We start from the raw sequence: 23,844 nt of genomic DNA, 5'->3' as shown, positions 1-23,844 counted from the left end.
TAAGCATGGCATGCTCTTTACTTGCAACTTTTTATTCGCCTCAGCGAGGGTTCGAGATTCTCAATCTTTCTTTACCATTTCAGGTTGCCTGCATTTTCTTACCTCTTACTCTTGCTGGCGAGTCTGTGGTATCAGTTAAACACAAAATTAATGGTTGGATTTTGTCCAGTCTGTCTCTTTGGATACTCTCCGTATTAACCGCAGCCCGTTAAATGTCATAGAGCGGCTATAGTCCTTGAAGACTGGCTGTAGAGCACATTTCCAGAAGTGGTCACTTCTGACTTTTAAATTAATGCTTAATTTCTCACGGTGTTTTGTGTCTCTGGTGCTGCGTCTGTGCTACAGATTGCTACGTTAGAGTTTACTGGCAGTCTAAATATACCCGGGTGACGTGGGCCTAGTGCGGCAGATTTCTAGCAGTTGGGTCATCAGCCGCGTTAGTTTGCTTTTCTCCACTGTGCTGCGCAGTTGTTTAGTTCTCGTCTCATCTGTGTCTTGTCTCCCGGTGTCAGGAACGGAGGACAGAGGATTTCTTTAGGGTTGTAGTGATCTGTGAAACAATCTATTAGACAAGTAGGAAGACAGAGCTTTAAAAATTAGTGGCTGATGACTGTTTAAAGGCATTGGCAGTGTTCTTTGCAGCTGTAAAGCTGCACCTATAATCGGTAGACTTTCTTACTCAAGAGACGACTGAAACTGACAGTCTTAGTACAGCACATCTTTTCAAATTTAAGATTGCAATTTTTTTGTTTGTTTTTACAGTGCCACAAGGTTGCGGTAGTGAGAGAGGATAAACTCGAAGGTAAGCAGATCGTGAAAACTATGTGGTTTTAACTTTTTTTTCTTCGAAAGAACAGCAAAGTGACTAAAGCTCAGAACTTGCCATCTGCACGTAAATGCCTAGTCAGGCTGCTGGGTTCAGGTGTGTACTTTTTGTACCAGCTTTTTCTCAGAATTTTGAATATCTGAGCCAATAGCTGTGTAACTTCAGACTTGTGATCTGGGTCTGATTTTTTTTTTTTTTTTTTTTAACTTTGACCATTTTAGTCAGCAATTCTTTTCCACCTCCCTGCCACTGACAGACAGCTCCTCCTGAAACGCAACAATATCTGAGTGGCGTACAGCAGTGTCTCCCAGTGCTTTAGAACAATTACAAGCCTTCAGGCTCCCAAGGATGCTGAAGCAGATAATTCTAGTTATTGGTTAAATGCAGTTGCAGTCTTTGTTTGCCCTCAGTGACGTGGGTGTTAGTTAAATGTCCCACAAGAACGTTCTCACTCTTGTCTGGGGCGTTTGCTTTCACAGTAAAAGGTGAAAAAACCCACCACTATAACACTGCTTCCTGCAACTGTTCTCCATGCACTGTCAGTCATCTTGCCATCTTTCTAGGTCTGGTCCTGCTGATGAGATCCGATCCATAGCAATTGAAACACAACTGCAGGCTTTTTGTTGCTTTCAAATAACATCTTTGGCATTTGAGAACATACTGTGGCATTTGTGACCTTAAATATCCATGCTAATGATCTAACTTTGTTTGAAAGACTTGCGTTATTTTCCTTTTTGAAATCTGAAGTGGATTTCTAGCTCAAGTTGTCTTCATCAGGGTAGTAGATTGTCAAGCAGTGCAACTACTATCTGTCATGTTTGTTGAATAATGTGTGCTGCATAATTCTGTTTTGCTGTGGAGGAAAGGGTTGCTTGTGTTTTTTGTATTAGAAGACAGGCCAAAGGTATGACTTACATTTGGAAGAGGCTGAGATTTGTGATGGGAGTAAGGCTGCACAGTCTAGGACTGGCCCCAAGAAACGATTACTGTGTGTATTTTTACAGTGCCTAGAAGCTCTGTCTCGCACCAGGACTGTGTGGAAAGAACGATATAAGCAATGAACAAAGAATTCCTAAAAACCAGCCCTTGTCTCAAGGGGGCTACAGTCTAAAGAGCATAGAAGAGCCAAAACGTTGATTCCAGCAGACTACTAGAGAAGACGCTGCGATGCTAGTTGATATGGTGGATGCTACCTTAATGGCAGAGAGCGGTTCCAGCAGGGTAGAGTTATGACCATCTATTTTCTTCCTTAGCTTTAGGTAGTCATATAGATATTCTGGATCCCAAACACCGGATATTTTGAAGGTAAAGGCAGAGAGGTTGCTCTTAATTCAGTTGCATAAGAACCAAGAGCGTATAGTGGAAAACATGTTTGCCAGGCCTGGGGAGTCTGTTACCTTGAATTCTCAATTAGTGAGCATTGGAAGAAGGTACAATTACACATTTTTATATTCGGGTCCTTGCTGTCAAGTGGTCTGTCAGTCTTTCTCCATCCTTGGTAGAGCCTGATACTTAAAGTTGCCACCTGATTCTGTAAAGGCTGTGCTAACAGAGGACTCTTTTCTTTCCCCCCCCCAGCAATGAAGTCTAAACTAGCCACGATTGCGAGTGTGCATGTCTACAGCATTCAGAAAGCCTTGCTCAAGGACAGCGGCCCGCTCTACAACACAGACTATGATATTGTCAAAACAAACCTGCACAACTGCAGCAAGTGAGTTGCGTCTTGGTTTTTCTTTTTATGCTATGTGATTTGAGACTGATGAGATGTTGCTACATAGTGCACTTCAGCAGAGGTCAATGGTTACCAGATATGCCGGGATTTTTAGAAAGCTAGAAAAAGATATCTTCTGTGTCATGCCAGACCAGTCCCCAGACAGCGCATTGTATGATTGTTTCGTAAACCGAGCTATTTCCAGCTTAAAGTTGGTTCACTTGCTCTGTTACTCCAACAGGCAGACTGTTCCAGTACCTTTCTTCTCTAATGGCTAGAAACCTTTTTCTCATTTCCAGGCCACACTTCATCGTGACCATTTTTATCCAGTTCTCAGTCACGCAGGCAGAGCAAATTGAAAGAGACTTTACAAAAACGAGCGATGCGCTCAGCAAAGCGCTAACGTGACTTTGCCTTCTGTTTTGTGAGACTGTGTTTTCATCTGCCAAACTCATCCACCTCTCTGAAGATGTCTTATGGGAACACACTCTCCAAATATAAGATGAGAGCCTGAGGCGTAGGGGGAGCATACAAAACAGACCAAGCAGCACAAGTGCCCTTCGTGTTTGAACTAGAGAAAGTTTGTCTTAGAATTCAGAGGGACGTCAGTCTCCAGGGGTCATTGTCTCTCCTCCTGAACAGTGCCTGGCAGCTGTGGCTCTTCATTTATATGTTGATTCCATCACGACAGCTTCAGCTTGATGTAATCAGTACGTACAGTGCCATGACCAATCTGGTTTAGAAGGGGGATGCCTGAATGTTGTGTCATAGAAAGAGTATAGAATTTGAAAGTAGAAACATAGCTGTCTTCAAAACGTTGACAAGAGAGTGGCTGAGAAAATAATGTCCTAGAAGCTGTGTGTTTCAACTGTGAATGTCAATACCACGGCAAGTGCTAGAAAACCCTGCTTCGATGAAGACGCATGCCGCAGGTTTGGCTGCAGTTGCCTTGTTCCAGTCTGGTTACTCTCAGGCACCCCTGCATGGCGATACTCGTGTCTTAGAGGAGTCTGCCTTTCAGACTTGTACGTCCAGAAGGTTTAGACAATTTGGCTTCTGAAATTGCTTTCTGAAGCCTATGTTTAAACTCCTGCCTGGCTTTGGAGCAGAATTTCCCAAGCAAACTGAAAAAAAAAAAAAAAAAAACACCTCAGCTTCTTAGTTTGCGACCTGGCTGAACTAAATTCAGACTGACCATATTCCCTCTCCCTTGTCAACTACATGAATTGTCTCTTACACTTGGGGCAAAATTCTTGCAGGACCTGTAAAAGACAGAGGTTTAACTATGTGCGTGTTTATAGCAAACAGAACCTACTGGCTTCTTATACTTCCCTGTCAGTCCATATATCTCATAAGCTCTGAGGCAAGGATCCTTATTCTCCTCTGTGTTTGTATGGGACCTGTTATGCTGCGAAGACGGCGGAGGTGGCTAGATGTTGTACTAATATAACTAACTGGATTTAAGGCATGTTGCTAATGTCAGCTTTCCAAGCGGAAGCAGCTCCTTGCTTGCAGAGCATAGTCCAAACATCGCTTATTTTTTCAGTGATTATTTAGTGAATTTTGGATCAAGCCCATAAGCTATAGTCACACAGCAGCGTTAAGGCAAGCTGACTTCCCAAGCGCCTGGAATGTGCGAGGTTTAGATGTGCTTGCTCTACAGTCAGTATAACGATCGACGATAAAACGTTATTTGTAATCTGGAGGGTTGGTGGTGTTGCTTATGGGTGTGTGTGGAGTAGGAGTGAAAGGTGTCCAGAGCGCAGTGTTGACCATGTTGAAAACGGACTGAAAGTATTAAGGAAAATAGGAATATTTTCCTTTGTCTTCTTTCCTTCCTTTAAAGGTTTGAATGTCAAGAGATTGCTGCTGCAGCCTAGAAATGCTGTAGAGATGGTGTTGTTTTGTTGATGTGTTACAGTTCCCGATCTGAGTACAAGTGGATTGTGCGTGTGAGCCACTAATGCTGAGGCACAGAAATTAATTGGCAGAAGACTGGTTTATTTCTTATGCAAATAAAGATACGCCGTGTAATTCAGTGGATTGGAAGGCGTGAGTCTGTGCTCTTTTGTGGCATTTCTGTAGGAAATCTGGAAAGCCTTGCCTGTGATTTGCACAGCGGGGAGTGGAGTTCAGTTATTTTTGGGTACTGCTATTCCTGACTGTCAGGGAATTGTATTGTAACTGTGAGCACATCATTTAGTTCTTAATATCTCCGTATCCCCAAACAATCACGTTTCAGACTGTTACAAGCTGAGATGTATCTCTGTCTACTAGTGATTACATCGAAATGACTTTATATAGTTAAGGCTGAATGTCATGGATATCTTCTGAGCCATTTAAGTAGTTTAGCTTCAGTTGTGATTTACTTACCTGGCCGCTACGATTGTGGCTGCTTGTTGCAGCAGTAGTGGACTCTGTCAAAGCATCTGAAAGTTGTAAATATTTTAGATCATCAGACAGCCATACAATTTATGCTGCAAACTTTAGAGAGCGTAACCCATTTAGGAATAAAATGCAGTCTGCTCCATCTCCACCCTGGGTGTGGAGACGGGCTTTCCCTCCCTCCCTCCCCCATGAAATCTGAACGGGTTGTTTAGCATTTGAATGCTCTGGCTCTTGCTGACAGGTTCAGCTGATCTTTTCAGTAGAGGTCTCCATTGCTCTCCTTCTGTGCCAGCCCTTCTTTCTTGTCCCATGCACAAATTAAATTGCTCTTTTTTTTTTCCCCCCATAACAGGAGAACACAAGACCAGAGAAGCAAGGCACTACCAGGGAGGAAAACGAGGTGAAAAATAAGAAGTTAAATGGCTAATTAAATTTTTCACTCCATCACACAGGTTTAGTGCCATTCAGTGTGCCGCTGCGGTCCCCAGGACATCAGCTGAAGTTTCCCAAGCGCAGACGTCTCTGCAGGCTGGTTCCCAGACGCAAAGTGACACGAACGCTGTCAGCGTACCTGTGGTCAATGGCCACAGTCCGTCAAGCACTAAACAGCCCTCGCAGCAGCCCAAAGGGATCATGGGAATGTTTGCAGCAAAAGCAGCTTCCAAACCCCAGGACACAAATAAAGAAACTAAAGCAGAGGCTAAGGAGGCCCCAGGTGTAAGTTACCTCAGATGCTTTGGCATTCCTCTGGGTCAACATTTTTAATGAACCGTGCTTCTATCAGAAATAGCGTGGCCAGCAGGACTAGGGAAGTGATCGTCCCCCTGTACTCGGCACTGGGGAGGCCGCACCTGGAATGCTGTGTCCAGCTTTGGGCCCCTCACTACAAGAAGGACATTGGGGTGCTGGAGCGTGTCCAGAGAAGGGCAACGGAGCTGGGGAAGGGTCTGGAGCACAGGGCTGGTGGGGAGCGGCTGAGGGAGCTGGGGGTGTTCAGCCTGGAGAAGAGGAGGCTGAGGGGAGACCTGATCGCTCTGCAGCTCCTGACAGGAGGGGGCAGGGAGGGGGTGTTGGTCTCTTCTCCCAAGGAACAAGCGATAGGATGAGTTGAAACACCTAAAGTTGTGCCAGGGGAGGTTTAGATTGGATATTAGGAGAAATTTCTTCACGGAAGGGGTTGTCAAGCATTGGAACAGGCTGCCCAGAGAGGTGGTGGAGCCCCCATCCCTGGAGGGATTTACAAGATGTGTAGACGTGGCGCTTAGGGGGGACGTGGTTTAGTGGTGGACCTGGCAGTCCTAGATTAACAGTTGGACTTGATGATCTTAAGGGTCTTTTCCAACCTAAACAATTCTATGATTCTAGCTTCGCTCTTCCTCAACCTAAATAACTTTAAACAGCCGTAGTGCAGCCTTGTCCACTGCTTCTAGTGCTAAACTTGCTGTCCACTGGGAATGCTCAGTCACTGTTTTGCAAGTATTTAACTATATAGTACAGACGTGCTTTCTGTCAGTCATCTTGGGCAAAAATATATTGTGCCACACTCTTGATCTATCCACAAAAGTGTATTTGCCATAACTTTGACGCTTTGACATTCCTCCTTGAGCCAGATCTCCAGCAAGTATAAACCAGCATAGCTGCATTATTGAGACAATTGTTCCATTGTCTTCAGTTATGCCAATATATACACCGGTTGAGGATCTTGCTCTCTCCATTGTGCTTAAAAGGAGTTGTTTTGAGCAATAAGTGAAATGTGAGAAGGCCAGGTCTTAAAAGTATCAAGGTGTTTAAACTTGGTCTGTGAGGGAAGTTTTGGAGCTTGACCTGCGCAAGACTAAATTGTTTAACTTCTCAACTGCTGGTTTTTCCAGGATAGGATTACGTTTTAATTTTAATTAGTATAATTGTTTTTAAAGCAATGTGGCTGGTAAATGGGTATTAAAATGGTAATGTTCCCTGCATATGGTTTGGCTTTTTTATAACAGCTGAGTACATTTTGATTCATTTTTCTGATTTGTATAGTGAATTTAGAAGTGGTGAAATATGTATTTTGGGAACTTTAGTGACTGGTTGCCTTTTTTTTTGCATGAAAATAAATGGGATTAGGAGGCCAAGCTTCCTTAGGTGGGTTTTTTGTGTGTGTGTGTGTGTGATTTTTCACTTTGGTGGTGGCTATACTAATGGAATAGAGCAGTGATATTTTTTGCAAACGGCTCAGCAGAACAGCGTACGTGCCAGAGTAGCTGGATAAATTCTTCATGGTTTGGCCAATCTGTGTTCTTTCCTCTGTCAGTTACTGTGAATTGAGGCACTGATAGTTTGCAAAAAGAACAGTTCTTTACTGGGAACCGACCCAAGTCCCAGCCACTTATTTCAGTAACACTATCAGCCATCAGATAGGAATGTGACCCAAGTTAGGTTTGAAGGCCTAGCTAAGGAGTCGTAAGTAAGTTGCTCTTGACCCTTTGATGCATGTAATATCTAGTCTCTTCAAATTCTCCTAAACAGATATCACAATCTAAGACACTGACTACTCAACAAATTAGATGTATTTATTTTGCTTGTCCAGAAGCAGCGCGATGCATATTGAGGGCTGTGTTGCATGAATAATTCCTGTGGTTGGTTACTCCTCTGTTTGTTTCTAGGTGTCTGCAGTAAGCAGCAAACCACCTGCAAAGAGCAACATAATGAACAACTTCTTTGGAAAAGCTGCCATGAGTAAGTGCTTTATAATATGCATCTCTTTTCAGAAACCATTGTGGACCAGCCTGTTGTAATTTAAAAAAAAAAAATTCTGAGGGATATTGGAAAAATATCTCTTTTTTAAGCTAAATAGCAATTTAAAAAATTCAGTGATATCGGGTGTCCTGTTATACAGCTGTGATGGGATGCATAAACAGAAAGGAGCAGAACTCTTCCTTCCTGCCCTGCCAAACTTGTTGGATTTTCTTGGTATCCCCTCTTTTCTCATAGTTTTCCATGCTCCTCTTCCGCACTTTTGGACTTAGAAGGGTTAATGTTTTTGTATGCAGCTCTTAAGGCAAAAATTAAAAGTTGTAAGTGGAATTTTTCAGACAAAAAGCTTGCTGGATGGAGATCAATTAAAATGACATATTTGTGCAGACTAACCCAGGAAGGATTTTTAGTGCAGAAGAAATCTGATTTAAAGTGAGTACTTCTGGCTGGAAGATTAGCTGTTGGTAAAGTGTTTGCCAAAACCTGTTATGCAGGGCGTGTTAATGATGCTTGCTTTTCATCACAAATCACTGAGGAGTCTATAGTTAGATTCAGGGTTAATTTCTTTACTGAAAACTGAAGAGCTAATAATTGGAGGGTAAAAATGAGGGGTGACCTTCCCCTTTGAGCAGGGGTTTGGAGTAGGTGGCTTCTGGAGGTCCCTTCTGACCTAAATTATCCAAGTCTAAAGAAAATGTGCTAAAGCTTTTAAATAGACATTGGAAAAAGACTGTAGGGCTTTCTTCAGAGATGCCCTTATAATACCAAGTACAAGAGGGTTCAAAGAAGAGTTGCTGGGAGAAAGTAAACGGCAAAGTTCACTTTCTAGCAGACATCTGTCAGTTTGCAGGGTACAGTTCCAGCGCTGAACATGCAAGGCACAGTACAGTTGGGGATCTTTGAGTTCCTGTTTTGATGAGACTGAGTCAGCCTAAGCTTTGCAAGCCTTCGCACATGTACTACAATGAACTCAAGTAAAATTCTTAAGATCTGAAAAGAGCCTGAGACCAAAGTTCATATGCTGAAAACCCAAGAAGTTGAAATTGCATGGTAAAGATAACCCGGTAGTGATGGTGGAAGCTTTGTGGATGCATTTCTGCGATTTCCGATGGGGTTTGCTTCTCTGCTGAGTCCTGTCAGGGAGCACTTCAAGGAAACTTGTGAGGTGGCTGCAGGGAAGGAGCACACCGAGCTGAACTGGAAATGATTACGTGTCTAGAAGAGACTGGGTGATTCCAGGAGTGAGGTTTATTCCCTACGTGTTGTACATCTCTTCCTGGCTTCAAAGATTTCACCATTGCCAGAAAGTCCTGAGTTAACAATAATCGGGTCCTTCGGCTCTCTGCTGTTGATCATAAATACAAGAGTTGTCATTCAAGTTCTTACCTATGACATGTTTTCCCTTGCTCAATGAAGCAGCCAGCCTGTTTTCCAAGCAGCATCACAAAGGTGTTGCCATGAAGTCTTCTAGCCCTCTCGGCAGCCCCTGTTCCTATTGACAATGTAGTTGATCTCGTTGTTGAATACTTTTTCTTCGCTTGGGCATCTCGTGCTTGGGATGATACAGGTTTCTAACATGTCTGCTCCTCTCTTCTGGTGGGGACCGTGTGTGCATAAAGCTGCTGAGTGAAGCTCACAGACTGTACTTAGGTGCTAGTGTGCTAACAGCACTGCCTATCAGGTTGATAAATATATTATTTTGCTGTCTACTCCCACCTGCTATCTCTTCGCTGGTACTGGATGAAGCCTTTTGAAGCAGAATTGTCCTTGTATGTGGTGCTGTGTAGGCAAAAGAGGCTGGTTCTTGATCACATTGGGGTTAGGGTGGGACAAGAAGCCACTACATTACTGAAAATGCTAATCACAGGCTCTAACGTTATGCAGGATGGAGACTGCACACGCTTTTCGTTGCTTTTCATCAGTCCTCATTCTCCTGTTCCTAGACGCTTTTGTGCTTGACTAAAACCCTAATTTAGAAGGGATAAACTGACTATAAAGATGGATGTGGTGTTATGCCAAGGGGGCTGTCTAGGAAAGGGGCTTTTTTTTGCAACCCTTTTGCAGTGCCTTTGGTCCTGGTGACTGTAAGGGCCCCTGCCGCCACCTCCTAGCCATCTTCCGCAGAGTTTAACTGCTGCGGCACGCTCCGCTTGCAGCATGCTTGGGCTGTGCTGTCAGGAACAGAACCAAACTGGTCAATCAGCTAGAAATAAGCATGCCTTTTGTTCATGTATGACACAGCTTGGTCAATGTAGATCCCTTAATGCCTTGATATATCATCCATAGTGTTTTCTGTATTCTTGGTGCACAGTGTTTGGTTTAGCCGACTCCTTTGTAAGTTGTCGTTCATACTGAATGCCCGGTGTTTGTTCTTTTTTTAATGGTTTCTTCACAGATAAACTCAAAGTCAACTCTGTGCCTGAGCAGCCAAAGGAGGAGAAAGAAGTAGTCAAGCCTTCAGTTCCTGTAGCCGAACCAGAGTCATCCCCTAACACTGTAGTAGAGAAACCTGGGAAGAAAACAGAGTCTGCTAGAATTCAACAAAAGGACAAAAAAAGGTGGGCCACGCCATTCAGGGCGCCTGTAATCTGTTAACCCGCTTGCTGATGGCCTGCATGGAGCTGGCTGGTCATACAATGCTGGCTCACCTCCTGTTTCCAGCTACTAAATTGCATTAAACCTGGCTAAAACTATCTCTCTTGGAATTCTTTCCTAATATTTCTTTTCCATTTATTGCTGTAGATGCCTCAGGGCCATTTGTGCCATTGCGAATGGGGAGGGACACAGTCCAGGTAGTCTTTAGTGGGAGGGGGTGGCTTTCCATGAGACAACCTCACGCTGTGAGCAGACTTAGTATAGACCCCGCAGGCAATCTGTGGGGGCTGGCAGGAGCACCTGTACTGCAGGGAAGGTAGTATATTCCCAAGCTTATATGTACACAGCTTCCAGCACACAAAGTTCTGCTTGTTGATTTCCATAGCTAATGTACTGCTGCTTTCAATGCCGCTGGTTTACTTTGGGCTGAGACTCCAAGTAAATTTTAAGTTCAGCCCTTTGTGTTTAATCCAACCCAAACTGACAGAGACAAAAAATCATTACAGTCTGATGGCTCTCTGGTGGCCTATGAGTAATTAATTGGTGGTCTCAATCCGTTTCTAACTAAATAGCTAAGCACACCGCCCAGCCCACCATCGCAGTTAGTGCTAACTGGTCGTCTTATTGATAGTCTTATTCAAAAAGCCAAGGGCCTGGAAACTGCATGTTGGCAGTGTGGTGTTGGGAAGGCCGCTTGGGCTGTACCAGCTCTACGAGGATACGTGGGCCTTTAGCCTCCAGGCTTGTTAGTCTGACACGTCTCGCCAACATTAAAAAGAAAGAAGCTATTTTATTTTTCCAGTAGTCTTTAAAAATGGCTCCAGGATTCTGAGACACTACCTCATAGTAAGTCAGTGGCAAGCAGTCTGTCAAAAGAGCTTCTGAGTGATGCTGTTGGGGACATTAGTGTTTGGGAGCCTGAGCTATAGAGACAAGATCAGAAATGCACTCTTGCCAGGTTGCTGTGGCCAAGCTAGGTGAGGTACTGGGCAAACTGTTGAACTGCAGAGGGGCTAAAGAAATCCTCCTTGTTTTGGAGAACTGCATACGGGTAAGGACGAGAGGCTTGAAAATGCGCATGCACCTATGCCTGATTGTGTAGGTGAGTATGCTTCGGCGTATGTGATGCTCATGTTTTTATGAGGTACAGAGATATTTAATTTCCTTGCTAGCAGTACTTCCGTCAGGAACGTGCTTGCCTAAACGTGCCTGACCCTTTCACGCATGCAGAAGGGTTAATCCATGTTCATTCCTTTTTTCTTTTCTTTTTGTGGCAGTAAAATGAAGAGGGTGGACAAGTCGGACAATGAGGAAGAAAGAGATCCCGAAAATCTAAAGAAAAAGAGGAAGCGAATTAAACAACTTCAGTCTGACAGCAGTGATGAGGAAGGTAAAAAGATGTGTGAACAACCAGGCATGTAGGTCAGGGGCATGATTTCGACAATATTACTGTCCAGGGCTGTTGGTCAACGATTGAGGGAATAGTTTAGAAGACTAAAAACCGTGCAAATGGCTGTAGCTGGAGTGTTCTGTTTATCTTGCGCTGCAAGCACTTGGGCGTACAGTTGAGATGCCTCAGTCATTCAGTCTTTGTTTTAGCTTAGTTCAGATCTGGCCGTCTCCTCACCGAGTGTGCCGCCAGTCACACTGACGTGTGGGAAGGAGGTTCTCAAATCTTTTCTGGAAGATATCGCGCCTTCCAGAATTGTAGGACTGGTCATAACCAGTTTATTTGGTGAGTAAACACTTGCAAAGTGACCTCCCCCTGCTTCCAGGGTCATTTTTAGTGTCTTGATTCTGTCTGTTTATAGAAATGGTTTGGAAGACAGCATTGGAAGCGAGACTTCCAAAAAAAAAAAAAAAAAAAAAAAAAAAAAATAGAAAAACTGGAGGCAAAACAGTTGAGCCATATCCGATGCGACTCTGCGTCTCCTCGGTGGCTGGTGGCTTTGATAGGACTAGGGTGCCCAGAACGTCGCAAGATTTGGGCTTATAATGAGGAACAGCAGGGCCAGATTCCAAAGAATTTGGATAATTGAGGTGACAAATGCCGTTCAATATAGATAACTGGAAAATAAGTTGGGATCGAGCTAAGGACTATGTGCTAAATGGAACAGTCATCCAACAAGCTGATCGGGAAAAGAATTTGGGGATCATTATGGACAAATAATTGAAACCACCAGTTTGGTGTACAGCTCCAGTAAAAAAAAGGTGAAGCAGCAAATAGGTTGTATTAGCAAAGAGATGGACTCCAGTAGGAGAACTGAAGCTGTTTGCTTATTTAGTGTGGCTAACACATGAGAAACAACCATGAAATGAAGGGAATCTCTAATACAGGTTAGAGAGGCAAATACTGTTGGATATCTGAGCAGTCTCCTTAGGCCTATTTTCATGTCTTTTCTGTCCAGCATAATTTCAAGTGATCTCTGTCATCAGGCATCCATCACTTCTACTCAGACTATTCCACAGGATGATAAATCTCTCAGGAAGCTGTTCTTCATGATCAGCCTTAATTTCATCACATTCCTGTGTGCAGTTCCTTGTTTGGCCATTAAAAAAAAAATATATGCCCACACTCTTTGGTATTTATTTCTTTAAATGTTTGTAAGCTATTATCTGGTCTTTCCATTTACTCATCACTCAGCCTACTGACAAGCTGCGTTGTTTAGCTCTGAAGAGGGAAGATTGAAATAAGCCCGTTCAGCCACTCAAAGCGCAGCTCCTTGCTGGGCTGGAATCTCTCGGCTCGTCCGTTCTCTGCTAACGAGAGCAGGCAGAAATGAGCCCCGTGTTTCAGGCGCGCGGTAGGGCTGTGCAGAGAGGCAGCTCTTTGAAGCGCGGAAGCTTTGTTGGTTCCGTCTTCCTTGCGTTGCCGTGAGTTGGGGACCCCCAGCCTGCGTTCATGACAGCGCTCTGAGCGTGCGGCAAGCTGAGACGCCACCGCACGGTCTGCTTTCCTTATCTATTTCTGTTAGAACTCTTTTCACATCCAGAGACTAAGAGCAGTGCCGTAAGACTGTCATAAATTGAGCAGCGCTTTCTAGACAGTACTGCAAACCCCTGCTTGCTGCATACCCGTTTTGATTTTGAATATTCGAGCTCTCTGCTCTCTTGTTGAATACCTGTATTACGTTAGCGTGTGCTAAATAGTTGACGCCTTTGAATGTGGTGCCTTGCGTTTGCGTTTATCCCAAGGTGTGGTCCAGAGACTGCGTGTGTACTACCTCAGCGCACACAGTAGGTCTGTTTAGTTGTTTTCCCTTGTTTTATTTGTGCTTTTAAAAGTGTGAGTTAACTGGATTTGCAATTAGAAACCATGGCTCTGGTTCTCTGGGTGGGTTGGGGGCCCAGCTGTCTTATTAACCTCATTCTCAGTAGCTTTAGACATTAAAAACAATACAAGTAAGGCTGCCTTACCCACTCGTCTGTAGGGAGGGGTGGGGTTCAGCTTACTCCCGTTTAACCTCCTGGAGATGTACGCAGAAAGTTTGAATTTCTCTTTGGAGAATTTTCATGTCACTGCTGTTGCCCCTCCTGCATCCTAGTCCGTTTTGTTCTTTCCGTTATGTCGAGAATCGGCTTTGTGTATTAGAATTGCAAATTTATGCAAATTATAGCTTGTGTATACAAATTTGTATATTACTCAGATTAGCTTAGTACTAGGCCCTCTTTCGAAAGGGAAAGATGAGAATTGAGAGAGCTTCTCTCTTCTTCCTTTTTAAACTGATGGGTATCTAAACCACCCTGATTGAGGTCTGCGTTCAGCCATTTGGTTCTGCTGCCTGCCCTTCTAAATCCGGATGAAAAGATAGATTTGAATTCTTTGAAATATTCATACTGAATCCAAACCGGTAATACTACATTCAGTATTCAAAGTGTAAGAATGTAAGTTGCATGAAACAAATAATTTAAAGAAAAAAAAAAAAAGTACAGCAGCTGGACTTTGAGAGCATTTATCCTTGGAAAGGTTGGAAACGGGTTTCTCCAGAGAGCAGGGGCGAGTTTAATCAGCAGCATCAGTGAGCAGAATGGGGCCTGGACTGACATTGTTCCGTGCTGCATCCGTGTGGGAGCAGGGAGGAAGGCACCATATGCCGCACAGCGTTTGGAAATCGCTGCCAGACAGGGCACGGTTCATCCGCCACCTGCGTAATTCACCCGGCAGATGATGGAGGGGTCAGTTTGAAATATGCAAAAAGGCAATATGGGAAGCTGCACCACCAGAACAGACATCAAAGGCTAACAGTCTTAGCTGCCGCTTAGGCTAACGCGCCACGCTAACCTGGCTGACCTCCGCTCGAAGCAAACGAGGAGGTGCTTGCACAGGCTGCTCCGCGCAGCTCGAGGAGGCACGGCCTCGGGCAGGGGTGCTAACCTTTCCTGCGGGTGCAGCTGCAGATACAAGGGGACGCTTGTCCGCAGCCATTGCTGCGACTGAATGGCGTTCAGACAGGGCTCCACCTGTGTAACTGCTAGTAAAACCACTGCCCTTTTTCAGGCAGACTTAGCGACGTTTTGTGGGTTTGAAACCAGGTCCGTACGACCGATGTGAAGCGCTGTATGGGCGCTCTTATGTCGGGGCGAGTCTTTTGCGTTGTTCTATATTAGTCTGCTCTTAACGCACTGAAATTAGCCCAAAATAAGCTCTTCTTACACGAGTGTCAGCACATTGTACCAAGTTGAAAATACAGAGAGGGCATAAGGCACAATCCTCTCCATTTAAATGATTTTTCATTAAAAAGTTATATTGGTATGAGGGTGCCTTAGTCACTGCAGGTTGTTTTGCTTCCAGTGCCAGAATAAACTACACAAGTGCGTCCACAGAGGACAGGAGGTTTTGGCAGCTTCAGCTATACCAACACAGGCAGCGTTTCGCAGTGTTGACAAGTGTTTTACAGCCACTTTGGAGGGTGATTTCAGTGGCACTGTAACCTACAAACTCTATCGGTTTCGGAGAGCCGCAGCAGAAGCACTAAAGCTTCTCACAGTTTTTCCAGGCAGGGTCAGAGCAAAGCGAACAAAGCCAGGATTTACATCTTTGGTACATCCAATTGCCCAACTTGTATCCATTTCATGCAGCTGTTGCTGTTGAGTAAACTGTGGGCAGCAGCTAGAGGTTGAGTCAGGAGTTATCACATGTCAGAGGGCTGTGTTGGCTAGAAGAGGATAATAAAGTAATAGAGACACAGCTTGGTGGTAGTCTGAAACACTCTGACGTGGGGAGAAGGTGCCTTCTGCCTGCCGAAAGCTGGGGGAACTCATTTGAGGGAGGCTGAAGAAAAGCCCAGATTTTCCCCCAAGCAAACACAGTGGAGCTGACATGCTAAAAATACCTTCAGCAGCCTCTGCTCGAGCACAGCAGAGGTGGCAGTTTTTCACCAGGCTGGTTTTCAGCCCTCTTAGCCTATGCTCTCTTCAAAAGATTTTCAAATTGAGGTGGCCAGCCCGGCTAGTCTGTGAAGCAGGTTTGGTGCTGTGCGGTATATGGGTGCTTCAGCCTGCAGTTGCTGTGAGACTATGGTAAATACTGAGAATTTTGAGTTCCCCGCAGCTCCTCAGCTGCAGTCCCGGCTACCCCAGCAGTTAGCACCTTAGAGCAGATCCGTTGTTTGGTTTTATCTTTGCACAGCTGCCAGACCCAGCTCTTTGGAGCAAGGTGAAATACCGAGTCATGTTATCCCACTCTGTTTGCATTTCTGTGCCTCGCTTACTGAAGTAGTTAGGAGGCTGAGTCCTTGTTTGAAGAACGTAATTTATTATTTAGCCTTGGCAGCCGGCCACTGTTTCACTTGCGCCCTTCTTAACCTATGAAGGTCAGTTGGCCGTTTGCCTGGCACAGCCATAACTCTTAACACTGACCTAATCTGTTGGGACAGCTACAGATCCAGAATTTGTGTTACGACGACAGGATGAATGCAGTGCTACAGCCAGCAGAGCTGGGAGGAGAAGCCAAGCAGGCACTCTCTCCTCCCGTCCAGCGGCATTGTTATTATTAGGCAATAGGTCAGATGAGGAGTTTCTTCCCCCACGTTCCTAGCTCTCCCCCACATTTGAGGACTTGCATGGCAGCGTTTCTCACTTGGACTTGGAGAGGATTCCTTAAAGCCGTTTAAATTAGTCACGGTGCCTGCTGCGTGGTGCAAGGTGCTGTTCCTTCCCCTCTTGCCCTGCACTGATTTTTCTTCACTGTCACGCCTCTGTCCCTCTGCCAGCCCCACAGAAGAGTCACCCTGGCTTTCTCATTTGTCTATAAGCCCTGCTAGTCTCGCTAAGGCCTTGTTTGATGTTGCTGGTAGAGGTTCCAGAGCTGGCTTTGCTCTGTACAAATTTGTGAAGGTGGCCTTGACCATTTCAGTCAGTTTTGGCATTGAAAGGATTCCACTGTCTCCGTCCTTGCACCCGGAGGAGAGCGTAGATGAGCACAGATGAGAGAATGGGCTTAGGTTTTTTGGGGGTGGTTTGGTTTTTTGTTTGTTTTCCAGATGAAAGATTGGGGTGTCCCTTAACAATCTTTTAGGGTGGGTAATAGTATATTGCACTTAATTCTTGGACTAAGGTAGTTTCAAGCTAATGGCATTGATTGTTTGGGATGCGTAGCACCACCTATGAAGCAATGGCTTTTTACCAATGGGGAAGAGGTAGAGAAACTAAGGTCATCCAGTGTTTTGGGAACATGTAGTCTTAAACCCTGACTCTTTCAATTTCTAAACAAATCACGGTCCCTCTTTTTAATGAGCCAGTGAAATATATGGCTAAAACATGCCAGTTTCTGTGCCTATTTTTACAGTTTCATTTGGTGGAACTGATTTTGGCTTACCAAAAATCCCAAATGCACTTCTCCCACCCTGTCCTACCCCTCCACCCTCCTTCCTTTGGGAACTGCAGTGCACAGGGTGAGCCATCTGGCTGGAGGCTGACCGCTTCGAACGATTTGTCCTGACTTGAATTAAACAAATCTGAGTGAGAACGTGTAAACCTTGATCTAAATGCAGGTTACAAGCAATTGCTTAGAGTTGAATAAAATTATCTGAGACCAAAGGGTAGCTGCGAGGGGGCATTAGACCTGTGTGCTATTAAGATGTTCATCTTCTTAACAGATGTCGCACCATCTCCCACACCTGAGGAAGAGAAAGCTCCATCTCCACCTCCCGTACCTGCTCTGAAAACTGAACTGGAGCCTGCGTCCACGGAGGTAAGAGCATAGCAGGGTGATTAACTTCTGGTTTTATCCGACTTGATGGGGATTGGCCAGCCACTTTTTCAGATGCTAGGGGGGAGGTCCTGTTTGCCTGTCAAGTCCATCCCGTCAGCCTGCTTGAAAGAATACACCATGTTCACTAGTTCACTCATTTTCTAAATTATTATTTCAACTCCAGCTTTTCCGCTCACACAGCGCAGTTTTCTGTTTTCTTCTCTTTTTTTCTCTCCTAATGATTCTATGAATTGTGGCTCGTATTTGAACGCTCTTCCCTCTGAATCTTGGCCTCAGGAGTCAGGGCAGGGCCAGAAATTAAACCGGAGACTCTTGGTATTCAACCTTGTATCGCAGGAAAGCCGCTGCGTAAGGGAGGTGGGCTGCGATTGGCAAGAAGTCAACCTCTGAGCTGAGAAAATCCATGTTGTTTTACTGAAAGTGCAGCTGTTTGTCGCAGCAGGCGTTCTGATGTCTTGCACACCTTGTTATTTCCTCATTCTTCAGAGGTATGATGGGACAAGCCTGGTGCCACCTTCTCACATAATTAAACACATTTCAAAATGTCACGTGCCCCAGAAGAGGAATGTGCCTCCTGTGCTGGCAGACAGCAAAGCTTGCTGTCTCATTTAAATTGTATTTTGTTTCTCTGAAATTTGTCCCGGTAGGATGGGGAGAACTGTGGCATTAGCAAAAATGAGATTAGGATATCCTGGGAAGGGACAGAATTAATTATCAAATCATGCTCAGCTTCACTAGAGAGACCAGATGTCGCTCCTGGGGCTGATGCTTTTATGACCTGTGTACGTGCACGGGGCCTTCACTCTTGATTTCTCACAATACCGCAATGTCCTTCAGGTTTCAGCTGGAGGGAGGAAGAGGAAACGGAAGCGTGTGCTGAAATCCAAAATGTTTATTGACGAAGAAGAGGGCTGCATGGGTAAGACTAGCTGTCCGCTACACCTCAGCGGAACTAACTTTACTGAAGATGTCTTGAAAATTTTTACAGGCCAGGCTTAGAAAGAGGTTCTAAAAATCACTTTGTTATTCCGCTTCAGCCTCATGCTCCCAGATTGAGGTAACTGCCCTTTTGGTGAACGCCTGGGTAGGGAGTCATGGAGCTGTGGCTGAATCCTTATTCTTTTTTGATTATTCACAGATTTTCTTTCGGTTCTTCTCCCTTCCCTCCTGTCAGCATGAGCACCTCCTTCATTTGCTCTCCTCTCCAAAGATACAAACTTTTAAAGATGGTGCAGAGAGAGCTCTAGGTTTTGGGATAAATTCTGGGTGGGAGAAGTTTGGTTTGCTTTTTTTTTTTTTTTCCTTTGGGGATAAATGCAGAGCTGTGCAGCAGAACTTGATTATATGTTAATATAAACTTTAAGTATCCCAGATAAACAACGGATAAATTGGGGCTTAAATCCTTGAGAGGGTTTCTGTTTCTGATAAGGATGGCTCTGCTTTCGGGAGGGAAGAGAGTCTCTACAGAAGTACTGAGAGCCAGAGGCTTTGAATTCCAGCGTGGCTGGACACTGCTTCCTCTTGTGACCTGGAGAAAGCTGTGTAACACCGTTGTACTTGTTTCCTCCTCCGTGTCCTGACATTGAAGTAGAGCTGCAGGAGTTCAGAATCTTTTTTTTTTTTTTTAAAGGTTTTAAAAATTTAAGAGGGTGGAATGTGGTTTTTGTAGCGCTGTTGTCACCCCAATTGTATGGGGTGCTTAACGTTCTCCAGCCTTGCTGATCTGAGTAGGTGTCAAGGGAGCTCAGCCAGTTCTAGGAGATCTGTTGCCGTTGAACAGGTTTGTCGTTGCGCGTAAACGTAGCTAGATACAGGCTTGCTTGGCCCAGATTTGGAGCTGCCTGGACGTGAGTCAGCTTGTGTCTGTTTGCACCTGTCTGTATGGTTGTATCTTATGTTTCCTATTAACTTTGTGTATCTCCTTTAAAGAAATATAAAGCAACTGGCTGTGCTAATAACTGAAGGCTCAAGTACTGGATTTTTGTCAAAGAACTGGACCTGCACAAAGTTCTTGACTGCTTTGGCTAGTTGCGTTACGGGGTGTTTTGCTCTCTCATCCCAGATAGAACCATTAAAACACTTGGAAGGAAAATGGAACATAAAAGCATTAGCTGGGGAGTTGAGTTGAACAAGGTCTGCATCCAGGGCTCGCAGTAATGACTGTTCCGGATTCAGCTTCCAGCAAAGAGTGCTCTTCTCTTTCTGTTCAGCCCTTTCCGAATGTGCCAGCACTGGGAAGATTGCCTTTCTTTCTCTTCTCTTCATCCCCAAGGCGTTTAATAGTCACTTGTGAAATCCAGACCTTTGGTTTTACAGTTCATATCCACTACCATTTTATGAAAAGGGAAATGCGAGTCCCTGTCGTGCCTTTGGGAAACAGATCCTCTAGGAAGGAGAGAGGAATGGAGCTGGGATACTGAGGAACTGGGTAGGGAGGAGATGCTGCTTTCTGTACTAATAACCTACCAGTCTGTTGTGCAGAACTTGCTGTCTGGTTATTGTCCAGTTTCCCTCCTCCCCCCCCCCTTCCCCACACTTTCCATGCACAGGCCTAATCATTTGAAGGCTAAATAAGTTGCAAATCTCCCGGGCTAATGTAAATTGTTGTTATTCTTTGAAATATAGGGGCTTTTTTCCCCCCCTCTCCCTGCTGCCTTTTTTTTTTTTTTTTTTTTTTTTTTTTAAACAAGGACTAGGTTTGAAGAGACATTAAATCCTAACAGTAGGATTAGGCTGGACTTTATATTTCTCCATGATTTTAAGTGATCGTTTTCACAATAGCTGCAATAGCAAGGAATTGGTGTCAAAAAGCAAAACTAATTTAGGGATTAGCCCTGAGGGAAATTGAGCAATTAAAGTATCTGTGGAGTTAAGCATAAGGCATGTTACCGTGCATCAACTGGGACTCAGTCGAGTGCCTGCCCTTAGCCTATAGCAAAGGGGAATTACTGAGGTTTAAGCTAGTGCATTTCTACCTTGCGCTTTCTAACGCTTGAAAGGATGCACATGGACTTGTATGTTGGAACATATATGTGTATGTTGTAGGTAAATTCGTCTTCCAGCACTGGTTTAAGTTAGAGCTCGCATAAGTTCAGGTACAGTGATTTAGCAAGTCTGGCTGTGAGCTGAGCTTTAGTAACTATCCATCTGTGTGCCCATAGCTGCCACAAATACAGAATTTTTAAGTTCAGCTGAGATCTCAGTAAAAGAAAGTTGATACGAGCGGTGCTATCTTGCAATTTGAGGGCATTAAGTGCACCCTTTTGGAGTTACCAACGATTACTGACAGGGGTGACAACGTGATAACTTTTTAAAGCTCAGTAGGTGGGCAGTGGCCTGTTTAAAGCTGCTGACTGAAAAGCCAGTTGCCTCCGAAGGGAGGTTAGCTTGGGTTTACAGTCCCTGTTTGAGCATCCGCTAGTGCTGCGGAGCAGGATTTCATACCATTCCTCTTCCTGGTCTCTGGTTACGTAGAGAACCTTATTTAATTTGATGTATTAATACAAGTGAAAGCCAATTTCCCAGAAGAAGGGGAGTTAGGACAGCTGTTTAAAAGAATACAGTTGCTAAAGAAAAATGGCTTACTAGAAGAATACAGAGCACTGCTGGGAAAGCTGATATGACATTTACTAGTATCTAACGATGGCTTTCATCAGTGGAGCTGACTCCAGTTTAATTTACGTGAGCGTTGTTTTATATCCCTTAGCTTTCCATCACCGGATGCTGACAGCAATGAGCTGGCAATCCCATTCAGTCATAGTCCTCGATTTCAGTCACAAGTTTGGTGGTTTTTTTTTTTAAGGGATTTTTTTACAATTGCCCTGCTTGCCTGCCTGTATAGAAAGAAGGTGCCCCCAAGGTTTTGTGCTCCTTCTCTCATCTCTGAGACGCGCTACATTTGCTTCACTCTTCCCTGACCGTCCGGTGTGTGTGGTGCTGGTGAGGGAAGGCTGGGTGTCTCTCTGCCTTGTCTTGTCTGGATTTCAGGACAATCTGATCTGCTTTGGTCCCTGTGGAAATCAGGCCAAGTCAGAAAGGTGGTTTTTAACTGTAAAATAGATGGTCTGTCATCTAATGCTAAACTACGGATTCCGATCTCGTTCAGATTCAGCACTTTCTGATAGCTCCTTGTCAGCCTCTGCACGATGAACCGATGGTCTTCAGTGCAGTGGGACCTTGTTTCTAGAAGAGGGCAATGCTTGAATAAGTTTGGAAAGGGTACTGTCCTCTCGAGGGCCCTTACCACTGGGGAGCCTTGGGCTGCTGCTATTTAAGGTGTTTTTATGGCCTGCGAATGAAGGTGTGTGGTGATACCAAGCTGTTTTGAAAGAGCGGGATGACATTAAAGCTCCCGAGTCATTAACCTGCCATCTTACACTTAGGAAAGAGGGGAGGCAGTTTGACTCGGTGTACGGAAAGCCAGTCCAGTCATCTGGATCTACTGCATAACCTTGAGCAATGGACTTAATTCCTGTATCTGACGTGTACTCCTTGAACCCAAAATGCTCATTTCCAGAAATGCAGTGGGAAGGCTGCAGTGGGGAGGTCTCTGCTCTTTGGTACGTGGGCTTAACCATCATCATCTGTTCTTTTCTTTTAATCAGTGACTGAGAAGGTTTACGAGAGCGAATCCTGTACAGATAGCGAGGATGACTTCGCCAAGTCCAAGCCACCAGCCCCACACAAACAGCCTGCGCTGCCTCTGAAGAAGGAACCAAAGGAAGAAAGGAAGAACCTGAAGAAAGGGGCAGCTACTGCCAACAGAGCCAACAAACAGGTCTCCATCATGGGGTTTTTTCAGAAGAAATGAACTGGGTCTTTCTCCCGGTCCACTTGGCAGCTTGGGAGCTTTGCTCTTTTTGTGTGGCTTTCTGAAAGCCGCTGCGTTGGAGGAGAACAACATGCAATCTTCAGTTACGTAAGATATCTTGCTTACTGTGTAAGTAAGCCCTCTGGACTAGATTTTGTATCAGAGAAAAGTTTTATTTGTTACTGCAATAATTTCAGTTGTCTTTACTAAGCAGTATGGGAATCGCCACCTAGAAGCAAAATCTAGAGGAACTCTTGAAAGACTGTTAATCTATTCACATGAAACTTTATTTTTTTAATACGGCCTTTCACCTGTTCAGTGCTGAAGGCCTGTCCCACAAGTGGTAGATGAACTAAATTAGGAGTTGAGGTTTTTTCCCCCTCTTTTTACACCCCCAGCTCTCCAGATCGAGCTAAACGTTCACGTTGGTTAGAAGTTGTAATGTAGCAGATCTTCAGGCATACGCACAAATACTGAACATCTGCTTCAGCTTTAACTGAATGAAATGAACTTGATTTTCCCCCTAAGACTGGTAAATAGTTTTTGCTCTGCCTTTCATAATCTTTTTTTGGACAAAGCAGCACGTATAAAATTCTCTTACTCTTTTCTTCCTTGACCGTATCCTCTGTAAATTGCTCAGATGCCTAATTATAGACTGGGGACACTGTTGGTGCTCTGTCTTTGCAAAAACATCTTTGAGGCTTCCCACACAATTGGCTCCAGCCTAATTGGGGGAAGGCTTCCCTATTATTGGGAAAGCAACTGTCTCTAACCTTGAAAGTTAATGAGTCAAAGGGAAGGGTGATTAGAGGGCACTTCTGATAACACCAGTCAGGTACTTGCTGGCGTTGTCCGTGAAGAATTACGCACTCCTCCTTGGTTTTGTCGGTTTTGGTTTGCCTGAAGTTTTTTTTTTTTAACAAGCCTAAACCAGACGACAGAAGAGCTGTTTTCTAGGACATCTCGTCATCTGCCTGCTGAAGGAAGTGTGTCACAGCATATGGTCCCGAGGAACCAGTTATTGGAGATGAATAAAGCGCTGCAGTCCTGTTAATCAGAAATGAGTCATCGGTTTGGATGCCTCCTGGTTTTCTGATGCTAAATTTGATAGATACATGTAAAAGGCCAGATTTTCCAGAGGATGGGTGCTGAGCGTTTCTGAAGCTTGGCCTGGTAAGGCCTCCCAAATGAGCAACTCAGTCATCAGTGGTTGTTTCTGAGTGGCGTTAGGCCAACGTGGGTATGGATATGTATGTGTGTATTCGTTTATAAAGTGTTTGTGGTTGGCAGAAAGGTAGATAAAGTCTGAAGAGTGTGAACCAAGGAAGAAATGTCTTCAGCCACCCAGCTAAAAGTATTCTGACCTGTGGCCAGTAAAAGGACCAACCGAGTGTATTTACGCAGTCGTTCTGACCAGGAGATCAGGTTGGTGACTCGAGAAATTTGAACACACTCCTAATAGTGACCAACAGTTGACTCAATTGAAGTCACGTCACTCCAGGCAGCTTGCACCCTTGGCAGGTGTGAGAGGATCCGCTTAGACCCAGCGGTGCCTCTGGATTTGT

General features: G+C 44.6%; 1 protein-coding gene across 2 annotated transcripts in view; it reads left to right on the top strand.

Moving 5' to 3' along the window:
* POLD3 (DNA polymerase delta 3, accessory subunit) overlaps positions 1-22,279 on the top strand; it is a 28,759-nt gene extending 6,480 nt beyond the window's left edge. Inside the window, exons 4-13 of one of the 2 annotated variants that reach the window (XM_075725860.1) lie at positions 763-802; positions 2,405-2,537; positions 5,378-5,642; positions 7,571-7,643; positions 10,057-10,219; positions 11,534-11,646; positions 15,719-15,721; positions 17,354-17,448; positions 18,307-18,388; positions 22,074-22,279. In XM_075725860.1, coding sequence (XP_075581975.1) covers positions 763-802; positions 2,405-2,537; positions 5,378-5,642; positions 7,571-7,643; positions 10,057-10,219; positions 11,534-11,646; positions 15,719-15,721; positions 17,354-17,448; positions 18,307-18,388; positions 22,074-22,279 — 1,173 coding nt within the window. The remainder of the gene's footprint in view (positions 1-762; positions 803-2,404; positions 2,538-5,377; positions 5,643-7,570; positions 7,644-10,056; positions 10,220-11,533; positions 11,647-15,718; positions 15,722-17,353; positions 17,449-18,306; positions 18,389-22,073) is intronic. The other variant, XM_075725851.1, reaches the window with a different exon arrangement.
* Positions 22,280-23,844: the final 1,565 nt, after the last annotated feature.

The sequence above is a fragment of the Pelecanus crispus genome, chromosome 1 (genome assembly GCF_030463565.1).
Source record: "Pelecanus crispus isolate bPelCri1 chromosome 1, bPelCri1.pri, whole genome shotgun sequence".
NCBI lineage: Eukaryota > Metazoa > Chordata > Aves > Pelecaniformes > Pelecanidae > Pelecanus > Pelecanus crispus.
Note: the sequence above shows the minus strand (reverse complement) of the source record. Positions and strands in the feature narration are given on the sequence as shown.